The sequence below is a fragment of the Patiria miniata genome, unplaced genomic scaffold (assembly GCF_015706575.1).
Source record: "Patiria miniata isolate m_02_andy unplaced genomic scaffold, ASM1570657v1 HiC_scaffold_5, whole genome shotgun sequence".
NCBI classification, from domain to species: domain Eukaryota; kingdom Metazoa; phylum Echinodermata; class Asteroidea; order Valvatida; family Asterinidae; genus Patiria; species Patiria miniata.
Genome location: NW_024037072.1, coordinates 13802548 through 13822382, shown reverse-complemented (window position 1 = coordinate 13822382; position 19835 = coordinate 13802548). Strand labels below are relative to the sequence as shown.

Genomic DNA, 19835 nt, shown 5'->3' with positions numbered 1-19835 from the left:
AGCCCAATTTTTTTTTTTTTACCCGAACGTACGTCGACGTCACACTCGCCGCCCTTTCCTTTTTTCTGTAGAAACCCGTGTGACTCGCAATGAACGGGAATCCAATATTCGCCGATCAGGGGCCACTACCAATTTTTAACCATCTCACAAACTCCTGTGGTGAGACACTGGTCTCGAAAGGACTCGAAATCAGCCCAGATTTGGGGGAAACTATCCAAAACCAGGACTCTTACCCGGTGCTTTTGGTTGGGGAGTCCGGTGAGAATCTGAAAATTCAAGATGGCGGCACCGAAGGCAGCGAAGAGCGAAAAGTTGCGCATAATCTGCCAGCCTCAAAAAGCAACAGCGATGATCAACTTCCCGATGATATCCTCATGTTTGTTGCTTCAGAAGATGTCGACAACAGTCCACATGCCTCCGTGAATGTGTCTTTGGAACCCTCCTATTTGGGAAGTCCAAACACAGTCATTCTGCCGCTGGAAAGTGGCTTGCCGCGGGAGCCGGGAAACGCCAATCCCACCGTGACCGTCCAAAGATTGCACGGCATTGACGGCGGTGAATTGGTGCAGAACCCGGAAGTAACTGCTTCCCTATCTTTACCGCCTGTTGCCGTCCAACCAGATGCGGTGTCCGTGCGCAAGACCTCCCAAATTATCGAGGCTTTAAATCTCAGCTCATTGAGCTCACCCAAAATGATATCCGTAGGGTCCGAAGCCAGTGGCAGTCAGCCAAGGTTGACAATATCTGGAGGGACATCGGTGCTGGACCTGGCCAGTAGCCAGGTGTTTAGCGTTCAGCAACTTCAGGACTTGAACCTCGGAAGATTGGCAGAGACTCTTCAGGGAGCACAGGTGCAAACTGCAGGGGTCGGGATGGGGGAAGGGGTGACCATCTCTCAAGGAGAAATTCTCAATATTCCGGCATCTACCGCCACTTGTCTCCAGTCGCAGACGTCGGGAAATGACAAAGCCATCTCTGAATCTATCAATTCTATTCCATCGTCTGAAATGACTGTTCCGGTGGTTTCCAACCCGGGTCAGCTTGAACTCAATGTGACGGCGTTGCCAGCAGGTGGTACCCCGATTGGCCAGGCCGGCCAGTCCTTGATGCCTGTCATGTACATTATAACGAGCCGCGACCGCAACACGGGAGCCACTCAAAGATTCAGGGTGACTGTTGATTCCGAGTCGGTTGCGACTGCCCCGATCGGGACCCTATCTCTCAATGCCGGGTTGCCATCGCTGCAGATTGGGAGCCAGTGGGTTGTGCAGCAGCAACCAGAAGCAGCAGTCACCGCAACTCTGTTGCCTAGTGATGCGTCTTCAACGACAACCATGGTTACATCCATTGAAGATGGGAGGGGCGATAATGCAGCTGTTGGTGTTATGACATCGCAAGTTGTCCCAAACATTGAAACACAGACGACAAGTAGCGCTACTGATCTCACTAAGGCAAACCTAGGTAGAAGAAAATAAAGATACGGAAAAAATGTTGCAACACGACACCACCTTTTTTTCATATACATGTATATCATCTCAGTGAAGGTCATTCATTGCGAAAATGATGATAAGACATGAATCTGGGACTGAGAAATATTTCCAATATTGTTGGGAGATACTTAGAAAATGTGTAAATCCGAAATTACCATAAACATTGCTAGTAATTACATGTTTGAAAATGAATAAAACTGCTGCAAACTGTTTCTGACTGGATTGAACTGAAATATAAAATTTTTAAAAATGAAGGCAGCCTGACATTTAGATTTTAAGATCTTCTTCAGAGGCAAAATTATTTTCGTTAACAGGCCACCTTAATTTTTTTTTAATTTCATATTTGAAGTAAAAAGAAGTTAAGAATTAAAAAACTAAGAATATAGTTGATAATTAGTTTTTGGAACTAAATTTAAAATCTGTAGAAGCTTTGAGTTTCACCTTGCTGTGATTCTATTTGTGTGATAATGTGCACTTGTTTTAATGTAAAGTTTAATTCTTTTGCAAGGGATTTTATTGGTTATTTCATACAGTATTATTATTATTACTTGCCACATTGTGAATTGTTGCTTTTTTATTTCCATATTTTTACTACATCAGGTTCTGGAGATGTGGACTCCGGTTTCTCAAGATTTCTTCTGAAGCAAAATGCTAAAGAAGTGAGTCCCCCCTCCAATTAAGACAGATATCAAGCCATACTTGTAAAACAGTTTTTGTCCATCACTTGTCATATTAAACTTGGACAAAAATAGAGAAACTTTCAAACATTTGCAGATGTATTCATTTTATACAACAAGTTAAATTTGTGAAGTTATGTTCAGCATTGCTTTAAAGGGAATATACAACATTTGCAAACATCGAAAAATAAAACTACCAAGTTTTTACGAAATACCTTACTAGGATGTTGGTAAATGACAGTCTCAAGCATCTTGTAAAATTATGGCACCTGGTGTGAAGTCATTTTCAAGAAAATGGTATTTTTGTAAACATTTCCAACGGTGGTCGGCCGACCAGCGTTGGAAAAACCTAACTATTTTTCAACTACTGCTCCAAATTTACAATTTTTTCAGTCCAAATTTTGTTTGCTATTGGTTACATGTTCATGAATGGGTGCAGGCCAGCTAGACTGGTTCCCTTGCCTTACAATTTTCCATCATCTATAAATTGATCCATTTTATCTTTTGTGGAGTCAGGGAACCAGACTACTTGAACATTTTTGTTTTTCTTGGTTTTTCCAACCTTTACGGACACAAAACTTAAAAAATGTCAGTGTAACAATATTTGATCTATTATACTAACCTCTCAATAGTTCATTTCTGAAAATTACAGCAAAAGCCAATGATGTACATTCCCTTTAACTCTCGTCAATACAAACTCTGTTAATACTAACTCTGGTTATATATAGCAAACATAAAACTTTGGTCTGACCAGAGACCGAATTTTTTTTTTTGGCCTAACACAGCATTTTGATATTTATGGCTATGTCTGGCCGAGCTTGGTTTGACGAATATTTACTCAAATATGTTTTTCTATGACTGCTTTTTAGGAGAAGGTTTTGTGCTGCACATATGAAGGATGCCAAGAGATTTTCACCACCAAAAAGAAATTGAAACTGCATCAGTTGATCCATGCTGACGACAGACCTCACAAGGTAGTAAAACCAAGATTTTGTTTAGCAAAAATCAGCTGGCAACCAGTCATAAGCCCAATATATGTAATGACATTTTGGCGGAATGCGTGAATACTTCCAAGGCAATTAGAATTTGCACTTGGCAAATCTGCTTACTGGCTCAGGGGAAATAGCCATTTTTTACAGGTTTGATGGGATTTTTTAAAAAGTGACTTAACCCTTCAGCAGTCTGAACAGTCACAGACAGTCAAAATTACATTCTCTCCCTGCCATGCCTTCTACGCATGTTAGTCACCAACAGTCAGATCATATTTGAAAGAAGCACTGTGACTTGTCAAATTCAGTCAACAGATAAAAGCAGGCCAGTGGTAGGCACAGCTGGCTTATCAATCACCTACAGTCAAAGCGTCAATCACCTACAGTCAAAGCATAGATGTATCAATGTACATAAACAGCCACAGCCAGTCAATCCTGCTTTATGTAGGCTGGGAGCTCTTTACTGTCAAACACAGTCATGTGACTGATTTTGACTGAAAGGACAACTTCGCACAGAATGTATGTTTGCATTAGAGGGTTAATACATTTTTCATATAAATTTACTGAAATTTGGAGAAGTTAAAGTAATCGTAATTTGTTTCATTGCAGTGCACTGTGGAGGGCTGTGATTGGACGTTCCCAACATTATACAAGTTGAGGAGGCATTTAGCTGGACACACTGGAGCAAGACCATTCACAGTAAGTCTCTTCTCCAACCCCACCCCCCTTCCCCCCCCCCTTTCATTTCACACCCCCCCCCCCCTCCCCAACCCCACATGTGGCATTTTTCTAAGGACAAATTCTAATACTTTGTCGTAAGGTAACTTTAAAATCCTTCACTAGCCTCCATTTTACAGGAGCTCAAAGCTACATCTTTTTATTTATCTTTAACCCTAACGTACCTGAATCCATCAAAATCCACACCCTGTTTTAGAGGATTTCGGCGGATTCAGGATACTTCCATATTGAAAAAGTTTGGGGGATTTTGATGGATTCAGGACAGTAAGCCTAGCGGTACTGCAGGATTTTGATGGATTCAGGATACCTCCATATTGAGCAGTTGAGGGACTTTGATGGATTCAGGATCTCAATTAAACTCCTTAGCTATATTTTTGGTGTGTACAGAGTTTATGTACTACACTTGTGGATTCTGATGGACTCACTGGTGGATTCTGATGGACTAAGGACACCAACATTTCTGCATGACAAAATTGGTGGATTTTAGCGGATTCAGGATACTTTTTAGTAAAAGTGCTCAAGGGGTTAGGGTTAAGGACCATCTAATTCAATCAAAGTTGCTGGGCTGATTCCTTACAAAATCCTGCAAAAGTTTCCAAAACCTCCAGATTTGGAACTATCTGTAAAGGTTAAGGTAAATGTTCTGGAACTTGTTCTAGAACTTGATCATCTGTGAAGGCTCCCACATTTCTAATGTATGTGTGTCTTTGTTCCCAGTGTGAGGATTGCAACGCCCAGTTTTCCACCATCTACAACCTGAACATGCACAAGAAACGCCACGAGCGGCCGGAGGCATTTGTATGCGAGGTCAAAGGTTGCGAGCAAGTCTTCCCTACGATGAGTAAATTGAACAACCACCTCCGTACCCACTTTCCAGAACGACGTATCAAGTATGTGCAGCTCTAACAAAATCATAATCCAGATTGGTGGGAAAAGTTAAACTGCCCCAAAATATTATACAGAATCCTCCAATAGTACAAAGTGTCTTGTCATGCGTATTACTGAGGAACTAAAACCTGTCCGCTGTGATAAGGCTCAGTATAAGCTCTCTGTCAAGTTACCACTATAAACCACCCCAACCCTTCAAAATCCAACTGCATGTTTTGTTGGAATCTGTTAGAGTGAGTGCTGCATTCGTATACTGATTATGCTTTACATGGGGTCAGGTATACCACTGTTTAATATCAGAGTTCAACAGTTTGGGTGTTGAGGGACCATATTGTGTTGGATTTTGCAAGAGTGAGGAAGGTTCCCAGTAAATCACTCAAGGAGGTTCGGGCAAGTGATGGGTTTTGGCAGATGTTGAAGGTTTGATTGTGGTTTGGTGGTAGTGGGAAATTTCAGTTCAATTTGCTCGATATAGATTTGTGCTGGTGCCAAAGTGTAATTCTACTGTCCACTTCGTACATATCTTGCTGACTGACTCATTGACTGACTATCACTATGAGCCCGGCAGCACTATGAACCTATCGTGGTAGAATCGCGTCAACTGAAATATAGTCTAATTACATGTACATGATATACAAATGCGCAATATCTGAGACAAACAAAACTTATTATGCAACATTCCATAGTGGCTAACTCGCAAACGGGGATAGGTCAATTGCACAGAAGTACCATATAAAGCCAATGAAATGGCAAAATCGGCCATAACCTTTGGCAAAAATCGTGAATAACCTCTCTGAAACAAAATTCTGAAATAAAATTTTGTGCACTCTGACACAAGCTTTACCAGCTTAACTAATTAAACGTTTTCCTTCTTTTTTCCCCACTAGGTGTAAATATCCCGGCTGTGATAAGTCCTTCACCACCACCTGTGGCATGGGTTCCCATTACCGTATCCATGACCGGGACGAGACAATCTTTCCGTGCTTAGTGGAAGGCTGCAACAAGATCTACAACAAGGCGTGCCGCCTCAAACTTCACATGAGATCACATACAGGAGAGAGACCCTTCAAGTGTACTGCAGAGGTAGATAGAATTTATCCCAATGTAGATTTGTATTGGGCACAAACGGATTCGCTTTGCGAGTAGACTGGCTCCCAGTCCGTACATAATCAATACTGATGGTGGGGCAGGAACCAGCCTACCCCACGAGAACGGAATTATTGTCTGGCAGCCAATAATTTGAAATTGTAAAGTAATTATTCCATAACTAAACATGGGCTGATATTTTTTTTGGTTTATGTCTCATTCAAAAGTAACAAGGTTGTATTGCTAGAAAGAGCAATTTAGACAAGGAATCTATTTTTCGGAATGGAAATCGAAAATAGAATTGGGAACATATCTTTAAAGGGAATGTACATCATTGGCTTTTGCTATAATTTTCAGAAATGAACTATTTGAGGGGTTAGTATAATAGATCAAATATTGTTTAACTGACATTGATTGAAGTTTTGTGTTTCGAAAATGCTTGAAAACCAAGAAAAACAAAAAATGTTTAAGTAGTCTGGTTCCCTGACTCCATTAAAGATAAAATGGATCAATTTATAGTTGTCGGAAAATTGTAAGGTAAGGGAACCAGTCTAGCTGGCATGCACCCGTTCATGAACATGTAACCAATAGCAAACAAAATTTGGACTTAAAAAAAATTAAATTTGGAGCAGTAGTTGAAAAATAGTTAGGTTTTTCCAACGGTGGTCGGCCGACTACCGTTGGAAATGTATACAAAAATACAATTTTCTTGAAAATGACTTGACACCAGGTGCCATAATTTTACAGGATGCTTTTGACTGTCATTTACCAACATCTTAGTAAGGTATTTCGTAAAAACTTGGTAGTTGTATTTTTCGATGTTTGCAAATGTTGTATATTGCCTTTAACATGACTGCAAGAACCAAACCCAACCGACAGCATTCAGTGCAACTCACTTTACCCTCATATTCTTGTGTTTTTCTTAGGGGTGTAATTGGGCCTTCACTTGCATCCAGAAGCTGAGTCGCCACATGGTCCAACACACCGGCGACAGACGCTACGAATGCTCGCAGCCTGGATGTCAGAAACTCTTCACTCGCTTGGAGCATCTCAAGACTCATATTAAGACTCACACTGGTGAGAAACCATTCGTCTGCGTGCAGAAAGGTGAGTAGGAGGGTCCTTGTACTGGACTCGAACCTTAGTCCTGTGGATTGATTTTGTGAATTATTGACGGATATAGCGTGTCTCAGTGTTGGTTGGTGAAGCTCAAGTTTTGTTTAAATTTGAAGAAGAAGAAAAAGAGTCACAACCGATTTCAGTATTGTAAACTGTTTAAAAGGTTACGCTTAAGAAAGTGGATTTTGCGATCTGAAGTTGGTGGGGTTGGGTGGGATTCGAAGCTTAAACCTTTGGATTGATGATTTTACTGAAGTAGTGTGTCTCAATGGCAGTTGGCTCAACTAATTTCTGTTTCAAGCTGCAGTAAACTTGTCACAACAGATTTCAGTGTTGTAAACAGTTCTCAAAGTTCTGTTTGCTTTTGTTTGAGATTTTGCATTCATTGCCTGAACTTTGTTTGATGAATGAAAAAAATATCAAATCAAAATATTCTAACGCAAGCTCTTGATTTTGTGTTGCCTTTCCAGACTGCAGCGCGCGTTTCGCGTCTCGCAGCAGCCTATTCATGCACGTCAAGCGACACAAGCAAGGCTATCAGAATAAACAGAAGAATATCTTCAATTGTCCCATGGATGAATGCAACCAAAGCTACACCACCAAAGAGGGGCTCAAGAAGCACATCCTGACGTTGCATAGTATCATGCTGCCCAGTAAGTATTTAAGATGGCACTTTCTCTATGCGCATTCTCTTCAGATTTATTCATTTTATAAAACGGTTGTATTTTAGGCCCTAATAAAAAGAGAATTTGATCCTGTCTGAAGTTGACTGACGGACTACTACCTGGTAGGCCAGCGTAAATTTGAAAGGGGGTTGACTGGACATTATTCAACACTTAAGGACGCTGTTTAGTTTTCACACACACATATAGGCTAGAGCGTAGAATGCCATGGTCCAGTTGTCACAGTGTTTGACTCATGTAAGAAGGTGTGTGGGTTCGAACCCTGCTAGGAACATGGTGGTTGTGCCATTGGGCAAGACACTTAACTACAAATGCCTCTCTCCACCCAGGAGTATGAATGGGTACCTGTGAGGGTCGAGGACCGATTGAGCGCTGATATGGGCTGCTGCGTGGTCTCCTAGCCTAATGAACGGGGTATTAATTATAAAGCGCTTTGAGATTGTTGATACGATGGAAAGCGCTATATAAGCACAATTATTACTATTATGTGTACTGCACATATTTGCGTTTTAGTGTTTTAATGTTTGAGTTTTCATTTAGCAAATTCATGGGATTCAAGCAGACAACAAATGAAACAAACAAGAAAGAAATCACATGGGTGTTCGAACGAAACACCCCCTTATTACCACCCTAGTGGTTGAACCATCTAGTCAACGATTTGTTAAGTTTCTCCTTTGTTTAGTGAAGTTTTGGTAAAGTATGTCTGTCTATTGAATTAACAGGTGCTAGTAACGAGTCGGAGTTGGTGTACATCCCAACTGAGAACCCACAGGCCATGGTGGACGCTATGACAGATCCTAGTCTGCTACAGAATCCTACAGGTAAAGCTTATGTTACAGTCTAAGGCTGTCTCTTAGGCTTTTATGATAATAATAATAATTTAGGGGGCTTATCATCCTTGCATGCAGCTGAGAAGCTGAATTGCGAAGGACGCGGCTACAATGGGGTCAAGCCAAAGGCGTGTAAAGGCGCCTCGGGCTGCTGCCATACAACCCATGTATGACCACGGAACACAGCCAGAGATCGAAAGTGTTTGATTTTTGCAGCGGAAGGAAAACCGAAGGGTCCGGAGAAAAATCCTCGTTTAACAGGAGAGAATCAATGAACAACTCTACTTACATATGATCTGAGCTGGAAATCAAGCGCTTTACGCACTAGCCACCCATGCCGCCCATAGAGAACTAGAGCCATTGTCGTGGTCTTTGTCAGTAACAGATACATGAGAACATGCTTACAATAGCCATAGCCATAACTCGGGAGGCCCGTTTCAGAAGGGGCCTAAGGCTGCATCTGAATTACACGGCTATGGTTTGCAATTACACACGTGTCTGTGGAAGCGGCTGCCTTCCAATAGGAATGTGTGAGTGCCAACTGGTGACTTGAAGTAATGAATGAGGGCAGGCAACATGTTCACATCTCACTTATATGGACCATGGTTATTTGTAGTCTATGTAATAGACCGCGGCGAATAATTATGCGCGAACAGATTTGCTGATTAATTAGGCTAGACCCCGCCTCTTGACTTCCTAGATTTTGACCAATCAGCAGGCGCTTTCTATAGGTCTATCGGGTCTTCGGTCATTCACCTGTTGCGCGTCATAGACATGGATTTAAAAAAAAAAATGTCGCGGCGCTCGGTACAAATGCGCTCCCGGCTGTTGTTGCATTCGAATTGACCAATCACGGCGCGCGGCACTCGGTATCATGTTACGCGAATGTGCTCCCTGCTGTTGTTGTCTTACAAAATGCTGCATTCGAATTGACCAATCACAGCATTAGTCCTGATTTTGGGATGAAGTGACGTCACAATTTAGTAAAGTCGACTCCAATTGGCTGGCGCGCGGCTTGCATAAATCTGCATGCTTTGACATATCAGACGTTGGACAGGAGATGGCTCTGTGAATAACGGGTGATACTCAGACTAGGTTATTTGGTGAATTGATGCATTTTTATTTGCAATTCATTCTTTTTTTCATTTCTTTTTTTCAGTGGTTCGGATAACCCAAGCCCCAACCGCCGATAGTACCTCAACCAATCAGCTGTCAGTAAATCCACTGAGCAAAGACGGCACCGCGGTCTCAGCCAATCAGAATCACTCCAGCGGACAGGTGCCCTACACCCCCGGTGCTGGTCTGATAGTAGACAGTAATGGGTTGCCGGTGAGCTTTGTCAACTCACCGACAACTCAAGCTTCAACATCGTCGTCGTCATCATGGAGCTCCCGGGGTTTGCATCACGAGAACTGGAGTGGATCGGCGCGGACAGACTTCATGTACATGCAAGGAGCAAAGAAAGGCAGGCTAACAAGTAAGAACGCAGACATTGGGCAAAGAAAATTTGACTAAAAAAGAAGACGAACCTATGACACTTTAAACAGGGGTGTGCATCAGAGCCGGGTACTGGAGTACGTGACCGCTGATGTCAGGAACCAGTTCCAGATTATGGGATCGGGTACTCCTAACCAACCTTACAAATTACTTCTCAGACAATGAAATGTTGGGCATTTTCCAAATGAAAACCAGGCTACATGGAAAACCAAAACAAATTTCACGTTTATGTTCATTTTAACGCGCGACAGATGACGCTCATGAAAGTTGCAGTTTACATGATAAAGCTATAAAGCCCTGCCAAGACACTGCCAATATTCACACTGATAAGTTTTGTTAAGGACGAGAGTTCCTGACAATAGGGGGAATTTACCAGGTCACAGTTTTTTGCCATCTTCAGTTTTGATAAGACCATCTGTTAGGGGTACCCAGGTACCACTTCAATAGGGTACCCGGTTCTCGTACTACCTGTTAATGCACACCGCTACTTAAATCATTTTTGGTGCTGCTAAAGTCCCTGTGTTAATGTTATCCAAATAAGCATTGTCAGCCTCTTTCCTTTTGCAACATTGCAGGATAAGTGCATTTGGGTCATTCTGTAAACCTAGGGTCCAAAGTGTGACATTTTTCCTGTTCCTGTTATCTCTGAACTTTGTAATTTGCCATTCAAGTGTCTTAAAAAAAACACACACAACATCAAACTAATTTTTATTTGATGGGTCGTTTGCTTCGCTTCATCACTCTTGAAGGAAGAATACATTAAGGAGTGCATCCAGAATTAACAAATCATAAATGTCAGATGTAACAGGAACAGCAAAAAAAGTGGACCCCAAATTGATAGAATAACCCATATTTCTTTGAAAGATATCAGCACTAGTAAGGACAGCTTGATAATTCCTTGAAAAATTGGACATGCATGTAATTGTAGCCTATTGCAAACTTCGTAATTCAGAGATCATGGTATACACACTGTTGCGCCAATGTATGAAAAGTTAGCACTTTTATCAAATAAAGAGAAATGCACAACAGCAGTCCTGATGCAACTAATTGGAGGAATGTTTGCACCAGTGAAACCCAGTCCCTGTAATCCCATTAACCAATAACCTTTGACCTCTTTATTTAAATTTGTCAAACTAGGAAACTCAGAGAGTGGTGATTCCGAGTCGGACAGCGCCCTCGCGTCATCCTACATTCCATCCAGCTTCAGTATGACTACCACAGCCTCACTGACATTACGTGATCCGGCGACTGGTGCACGCTACGTGCAGACACAACTTTTGCAGGTAGGCCTCAGTTCTTGTGACACAATTCGGGCGATTCACAATGCAGTGCGCCACCCAGATTTTGCCATGGAGAGTTCATTTTTCCCAGTGCATTGTGGGAGATGGTCGACAAATTTGCAGCGTGGGACATTTGAAATTGTTAGTTTTTCAGGTCAGTAGTTTCGTAAGCGTATGACTCGAGTATCTGTTTGCCCTTTTCTTGTCTTTTTATCAATATGGTGTTTTTGTAAGGCGGCAGAACGCTATGCCCAAATCTATAAAATTAGCTCAAGTTCTCTACTGACACTCATTCAAATTGTTCATGTTTTGTCGACCGTAAACTTAAAAAATGGACTCTCCATGGCAAACTCTTGGTGGCGCACTGCATTGTGAATCGCCCGAATTTGAGACACTTTGATATCTGTTAATCTTTGGGTGCGTTCGCATAGCTCACCTGGATCAACCTGGGTAAAGGCAGATGGGTTAGCCACGACAGCCAGGCTATTGAATGCTCAACTGCGGGCCGTCACAATCCTCACGTGATGTCTGTATTGCCGCGGCCGTAGCCACTGACAAAATGCCCGTTTTGGATTGGGTCTTAGTTTGAGATTTACTGCTTTACAGTCAATTGCAAATCTCAAAAAAAAGTTGGGCTGGAATTATATCCTATACAGTCGCAATGAAGTCGCAAATTAGACTTCCAAATAAAGGACATTTTTAGGTCCACTTGAGATTTCCGCTATCCGGCTGCCATATATGTCCATTTCTTGAAATGAACAACGCACCACTGACTGTGCTCCACAAGCAGGGTCTGTGGTGCCTGATCCAGGTGAGCCCCGAGAATGACGTCAGAGCTAAACGAACGGCACGGGGCTGACCCGAGTCGACCCGGGTGAGCTTTTCAAACGCACCCAATGCATAATATCTTATCCTTTCATAAGCACAATGTATCATAAAATTGTAACATTCCAGCCTTATACACATAGGTCTACGCAACATGAACATTGTGACACTTCATAAAATTAGACTCCGCGAAATATTGGGAAAACCTTTTCGGTTTTTTGACTTTGGCCCTAAAAGAACAAGTCTATAGATGAGGTTTGAGACCTTCTTTCAATTCCTTCTTTCCTGAACAGGATGACCCACCAGATGAGAGTGAGCTTGCCTTCCAGTTGACCTCTCACCCTACGACCTCTGTCTCTTCCACGGGTGACCTCAGTGTGTCCGCCATCTTGCCAGCCACCGACCAAAACAGTCACGCTCAGTGTCCATCGTCCAGCAGCGTTGATTTTCTTCAAGCTGATCGGGAGACGGAATCCTCCATTGACGGTTTCCGAGAGAGTACCATCAATTTGCAGGATTTAGAGTAAAACAGAACTAAATCTCGAGTCTTCAAAGTCTCTTGTTTTTTGTCCCCTCAATTTGGGAAAGAATGTGCTATGGAAATTAAGTAATCTATGATATTTATAAACCCAGTTGCGTATAATCAGATCTTCAGTTTGCTATGCATATTTTTGTTAATAGTGCACTTCACTAGAAAACACCGATCTCAACAAAACTTGTTTATTTATTTTGAATGCTTCGTCCAAAAGAAAAACAATCGAAAGATGTTGATTGTATTATATATTTTTTATAGCAAGAAAGGATTTAGGTATTGTACCTAGCCATCTTATCATACAAAAGCACTCATTCAAACCAAGAGAACCTGTCTTTTTTTTCCTCTTATTTTGTGGCAATTTATGTTATGATTTTACTTTGTACTTAATTTTAATTCCATCATTATTTATGTTTGTACAATGTTACCTCCAAAGTGAAGATGAACAATATGACAGATATCTGGTGAAGTACGTGTATATGGATTTATGTTAACAGATGCGGATGTGATAATGAAATTTGAGTTTGTGACGTCCAAATAAAATCAAGCGAGAGAGAAAGACTTGTAATTGTGTCAGATTTCTTGTGTACGGCTTTGAAGAAAAAGTGTCTGGATGGTGCCAGAACCCATGGGGAAAAGACTGCCAAGTGACTAGTGGGGTTAATGTGGGGAGGTGGGATTTCGCTGGTCTTAAAAACAGTGAAAAGACGCAGATTCTCCGCATGAATTCCAGACCCAGATCACTTCCAAATCGAATTGATTTGTACTTGTACCAAGGACCACCCCTACAAAAATGTGCATGAAAATCCGTTCATAACTTTTTAAGTTATCTTGTTAACAGACGAACCAACCAACAAATAAACCAACGCCGACGAAAACATAACCCCCTTGGCAGAGGTAATTAACAGATCTACAATGGATAAGAAAAGGCTAGAAAATAGCACACTTGCTAAGGCCAAAAAGAAATTAAAAATCTGCTTCCGGTTTCCGTACCTACCCTCTTCTGACAGCTCCTACCCTAATTTTTTCTTGGAAAATGAGAAGGAAAAAAACACCCAAAACCATCAATAACGTTTAATAAGGAGAATACACGAGAAAGTGTGGATTCGTAATTGCCGAGTGAATTCGTAAATTAAGAATCCACACTTTCGAGTGTATTCTTCGACTTAAACCATTGCGTCAACAGAAGTATTGGAAAGCATGTTGCAACCTGACGCCACTTTTTTCTTCATATATCATCTCAATGAAGGTCATTCGTTGCAAAAATGATGATAAGACATGATCATGAATCTGGGACTGAGAAATGTTTCCAATTTTGTTAGGAAATACTTGAAATGACTCTCCATAGACTTTGTACACAAGCGCGGAAGTGGCGTCAGGTTGCAACATTTTTTCCTGGCGTGTTTACCATGCGTATCGACACACCCGTACAACCAAGTCATTTTGTGTGTATAGGCTCCTTACGTCAAATGGATAGTTCAGACGACGATTTCTTTCTGACTAAAAGTAGTTTTTGCAGTGACGGCGGAAAATCTGACAGTGAAGATTCATTGGTAATTTTCGGAAAGCAAATTTTCATGCAGACGGTCCTATTCATACTCATTATGGAGAACAATTGTCCGACGTGTTCAAAGTGTGGATTCGTAATTCCAAATCCACACTTTACTAAAGATTCGTCGTTCCGAATCCACACTTTGTGACCAGTGTAAGAGATTCGTAGATCCGAATCCACACTTTTAACAATAGTGTGACGTCACAGCAATGGTTTAATAACTTTTACCCTTGACTACACGCAGACGCCTCCATATGATCGTACACACACAAAAATTGGCCCCAAAATATCCCTACCTTACCTACCCTATTTTCAAGTGCCATGTAATCGGAAGCAGAACTATTTTGGGGGGGAGGGGCCTAATCAAGTCTAGACACACTACAAGGGGTGCATTCAGACAGAGACGATTGGGAGGGGGGAGGGTTCACCTTTTGCTTCTAAAGTTGGATGGGTTCGATCTCGTGGAAACATTGGTGTCGTCAAGTTGTCGACCCAACGACCGGACAAGTTGTCTTCCAGAGTTGTGGATCGGATAAATGTCACGGCTGAGAATATATTATTGGGAGGAAGAAAAAAGAAGTCAATATTTTTTTAAGGGTATAGAGGAATTGGGAAGGAAAGAGCGCCTCTTCCCGTCAAGTTAGCCAGGCCGCGAGCGGTGCGTCCAGTATCACAAACATCGCTAATCGAATCGTGCATTTGTTTAACATAGACACGTGTTTGCACTCGGGTCAATTGGGGTTGGAGAATTTGTTTGCGTGAACACAACCGGGTCATTCGATCTAAAACATACCGGGCTTTCGGCACGGAAATGCTGTCAGTGTCAATCGTTCCGCTGGCCATGTCACGCGTGATCCCGTGAATTGGAAAAATTGTCGGTGAAATTTGTAGTGCATTCGCGTGCTGTGTAAATTGTTCAGATTAGGAAATAGGGCATGTGCATGTGTTTCAGTTCCACAGACAGATCAAACTTGAACTAGTCGAATGTCGTCGACATTGATGGATATTTATTTGTTTCTCGCTCCCTTTTTTAAGTAAATGATTAAAGGGTCGGAACGACTTCGTGCGGGGATACCGATGCTTGCTTGGTAACTAGGACGAATTAATGGTGGGGGGGGGGGGTTGGCTCAGAGACAGAACGGTTGGGGTTATTTATTTATTTTTTTTGTAGTGAAAAAAAAAGTTTGGGAAATTGCCAGAACATTTTTGTTTAATGTGTCAGATTTAATTTTATTTTTTAATTTATGAATTTTCATTATGTACATAGGCCATAACCTTACAATTTGTTCATTGTTGTAACATCTTTTAAAATGATTAAGCCTATTATACACTGTATAATAATTATTATTCATTCATTTTAATTGAGAACGTTAACGGAATGGGTACTTTCACTCATGTTTATAATTCCCTAGATTAAAATCGCAGAATTTACTTTTTTTTTTTTAATTTCTTTATTCATGATTTTGTTTTCTTTAAAAGACATTAATAGATATTGAGTACATATATACATTGTTTAAAAAAATACAAACTTTGGTCACAATAATGATAGCCTTGATCCTTTCCGGCTGTTCCGATTGTACAGGGTGGTGCAAAAAGAAGGAAACCCACTTTTGACGGAAATGTTCACCTACTTGTTGAGCATATTTCAAAAATTCAATGTAATGATTGAAACTATTGATCTTTAAACATAAATGACGAAAACATTGATAGCAAATGCATATTTTGTCTCTGAGATATGGTATTTTTAAAAGTTTCATGTGCCAAACCTGATTGCCCACGGACGGCTGTATTCCATCCGCTTGACTGAGCTCCAGAGCTCGATTTGAAGACACACAAAAACAACAGTACGCTGGACTTGGGCCTACACGTGGACGTACAACAGTGATTTTGGTTAATAAGTTAAGTAAGTATAGGTTAAAAATAAAATTCCTGTCAAAAGTGGGTTTTCTTCTTTTTGCACTACCCTGTATAGGCCTACAGATACATTTATCAAATTTTTCGGCAAATGAAATGCTCTTTTTGTCCAAATTTGAAGAGATCCTTCGCGATCACGCCCTGAAACTTTTACAATTCCACACATGACATTGGCCTTTCAAGCCCCACGAAAGTGGCCGACCATCGCGGGCGGCCGAGAATGATGAATATAGGTTGCCTGAACCATTTACGATTCGAGTGTTTAATGCATGTTTCAATAGGAGGGTTAATGCGACGGAGCGGCGCGCAGTCACGGTGACTAATAATCACTTAAATTTCCTTGTGAGTTTGGGAATCAACCAATGATGCGTCTCCATTCTAGCGTTGCCATGGCAGTGAGTTACGGATAAAAGCAGCATCCCTCGCGCTCGCTAGGCGAGGCCCATCTTTGCCTGATGCTGTGCTACTTCTATCCAACCGACTTGGCCATTTTGAGACACAATTTTCCTCTGTGTTCGACACACGTCCTCTATTCTTGTAATGCGAGAGAACCCCCAAAACGGTTCAATTTAAAAAAAACAAAAACAAAAAAAAACAAGACGGCGTTCCAAATTGCGTCCTCCTGAATACCGTCGTATCGTAGCAAACCGATTATTTTACACCGCAGTACACTCATTTAGCAACATTGCTCCACTGCCAAGACCACAGACGAAAGAAACATGCAATTAACACAGACATGCCTGATATATTGCATTCTGCACGAGGAAATGGAGGTCTAAGGTAAGTGGTATAGGTAGGCCTACGATTTTTATTCCTTAATAGGCGATGTGGGCTGTGGTCCATTGGAGCGCTCACGCGGTGGTCCAATGGTTACGGTGTTCGACTTATATGTGCCCGTGGTACGTGGGTTCGAACCCTGACGGGGAACATGGTGCTTGTGTTTTGGGGCAAGACACTTTACTACAATTGCTTCTCTCAACCCAGGAGTATAAATGGGTATCTGTGAAGGTAGAGACCAGCATGCGCTGATCTCAAGCTGCTACAAAAACTGATATCATGCCTTGATCATAAGAACAGGGGTAATAATTCCATTGTGTAGCGCTTTGAAACATTTGGTATCAAGTGCTATAATGCACCACATTATGCAGTCAATACCGGCGAATGGCGGTAGATCATTCACAGAAAGCCGGTCCTTTCGACTATATTTAGCAACATCACGTGGCGGTTCCCTTTTGGTTATGCCTTTCAGTCGAGGGGAGAGAAGCCCCGAGAAAAACAAACTTATTTTAACGATTTTGTAAAGTGTAGCTTGTTTGTTTTTGTCCCAACAGAATGCAGCCAGATACAGCGTCATGAGGTATTGCCTGTGTTCTTGAAGATTTGTCTAGGGCCCTATTTGCGCGAACAGTGTTGATTCAAGGAGATGACTGTTGCTTATCGTTCCATCGCAATCAGTGCAGATCCTACTAGAAATTTTATCGCAATTTTATCAGTGTTGGAGATGTGATCAACATATGAAATTGCAAAAATCACACACGGGGTAATTTAGGTAAGCCCGTCTCTGCATATACGTGGACATGACTATCGACGAGTAGCCTGCATCAAGCGATAGCAAGGCTTCACGAGAGGACAGGATTAAACATATACGCACTAAAGTTGCGAGCAGACGTCAGAATGGAGCATTGGAACGTTTCCATCAACTCCAGTACCGCTGCGACTGAAACAACTAGTGGCACATACATGATGATGAATGTCACAGATGTCGGCAATTATTCCTCGACTGCTCCAACACCAACACAAGTCCTGTTAACACCCTTGGATGAGTTGGTCTTCCAAGATGGTGTCACCGTCGCCTTCATCATCGCTTACGCTGTTGTCATGGTACCAGCTGTCATTGGCAATCTCTTCATCATCTTTGCCGTAGCTTTCCACCCGGACCTCCGCTCCCAACATTCCAACACTTACAACATCAACCTAGCCGTCTGTGATCTGATGGTGGTGGCAGCAGAATGCCCCTTGATGATCCTCCAGTTCTTGATCCGAGGAGAGACGGCAGAATCCTTCTTCACTGACTCCGTGTGTCGGCTGACTTTCCTCCTCAACGGATTCTTCGGCACCGTCTCCATCCTGACCATGCTTGCCATCGGTGTGGAGCGGTACTGCGCCGTCATGCATCCCTTGCAGATGATCGGTGAGAACACCGCAACCCGAGCGAGGAGCGTCATCTTCTTCTTCTGGTCGTTCAGCATCTTGACTCATCTTGGGCAGCTGGCGATCTATGGCGAAGTGAAGACGTGGCACTACATCAACAGCGACGGTGAAAGGTAAGAGTATTTACTACAATGCCGACCGCTAATAAGATTGGCACTTTTCATAGTTTGATCCAAAAGAACCTCTAAGCATATCTCTACCAGGTGAAATAAAACATATTGAAATAAATATGCACGCGTTACTAATTATGAGTTCAAAATTTTGACGGATGGTTTGCTGTTAAAAAAACAAAACTGTTAAGTATCTATCCTCGTATTCCTTCTGGAAGAATCTCCTTATCACTCAAGATTATATGTCCATGGTGCTACCGTGAACCGCTTTTATCTTTGCTCCGTTCAAAGCTTCTTATCTAATTATCTTGTTAGATTTGACGTGACCATCTGTATGAGTTCCCGCCCTGAGCAGGAGCAAGTCTTCGCCCACATCTACGCCACCACGGTCTTCATCTTAGTCTACGGTTCCACCTTCCTCACCACCCTCGTCCTGTACATACGAATCCTCCAGCATCTCATCAAGCGGAAGTCCGTCAGCCCCGACCAGATCCTCGAAGCAGGCAACGCCCCATCCACTCGAAGAAGAGGAAAGAAGAAGCATGTAGCTCCCAAGACGTGCACCGAGGCAGTCCAGAAGACATTCCGGATGTTGAGTTGCTCCGTGTTGTCCTACCTCATCTGCTACTCCTTGTATTTCTACATCAATCTCTACTACATATACTACGGGTTGTCTGAGTGGAATGGCATGGCGTTGATTCTGATTGGTAACTGGTTCGGCGCGCTCAACTCTCTCATCAACCCGATCGTGTACGCCGTCTTTGTGGGCCAGTTCTGTACCGTCTTCAAGGCCATTTTGACGGGGAGTTGGAGGAGGAGGAGGAGTTCGTCTTCAACCATCCAAATAAGGATGGCATCAGGAGGACGGTCTGAGAACAGACGCGTACGGAGACCGAAGCCCAAGCCTGGATCGACCCGACGAGAATCTCGGGTTGCATCCATTGACGGACAGAGCTCTATAACGGACCGCCTGTAGTTTTATTGGCCCAAACATTGGGCTGCGTAGGTTGCCAGGTTTTACGTTTGGGTGGGACACAAATGGTCACATTTTTTTTGTCCAATACCGAACTAAGTTGTATGTCAATGGCATAATTTGGATATTTTGGGTGCAACGTTGAGTAAAGTTGCTCTTCCCGTACTCTCCAACATATTCAATGTTTTCTCCCAACTTTTTCAATTTGTACATTTTCTTTTCACGAAAAAGACAACAAAAATCGCCTGAATTATTATCGGGCTGCGAATAAATCGAAATTTTTAGGTATTTATTCCAAAACTCTATGTGAATTTTTGTTTTCGTTTGAGGTCTCATTCAAAACTGTGTGTTGTTAGTAAAATAGAAATTAATTTTTTTAAAATATTTTCCGGATGAAAATCGAAAAAAAAAAAACACGGGCTGAGTAAATTCTGGCTGGAG

The 19835-nt window shown here is 42.1% G+C and overlaps 2 protein-coding genes across 2 annotated transcripts; both read left to right on the top strand.

The window, feature by feature from the left end:
* Positions 1-17: 17 nt before the first annotated feature.
* LOC119741703 lies at positions 18-13193 on the top strand. The gene is made up of 12 exons (XM_038217563.1): positions 18-1461; positions 2091-2149; positions 3037-3141; positions 3766-3855; positions 4612-4784; positions 5670-5865; positions 6795-6975; positions 7458-7640; positions 8393-8491; positions 9660-9977; positions 11135-11280; positions 12396-13193. Exons 1-12 carry the CDS (start codon positions 90-92, stop codon positions 12627-12629), a joined length of 3156 nt encoding a protein of 1051 aa, XP_038073491.1. The 5' UTR covers positions 18-89; the 3' UTR covers positions 12630-13193.
* Positions 13194-17669: 4476 nt separating this feature from the next.
* LOC119741956 (neuromedin-U receptor 2-like) lies at positions 17670-19578 on the top strand. Its single transcript, XM_038217927.1, has 2 exons — positions 17670-18424; positions 18737-19578. Exons 1-2 carry the CDS (start codon positions 17775-17777, stop codon positions 19395-19397), a joined length of 1311 nt encoding a protein of 436 aa, XP_038073855.1. The 5' UTR covers positions 17670-17774; the 3' UTR covers positions 19398-19578.
* The last annotated feature ends 257 nt before the right edge of the window (positions 19579-19835 follow it).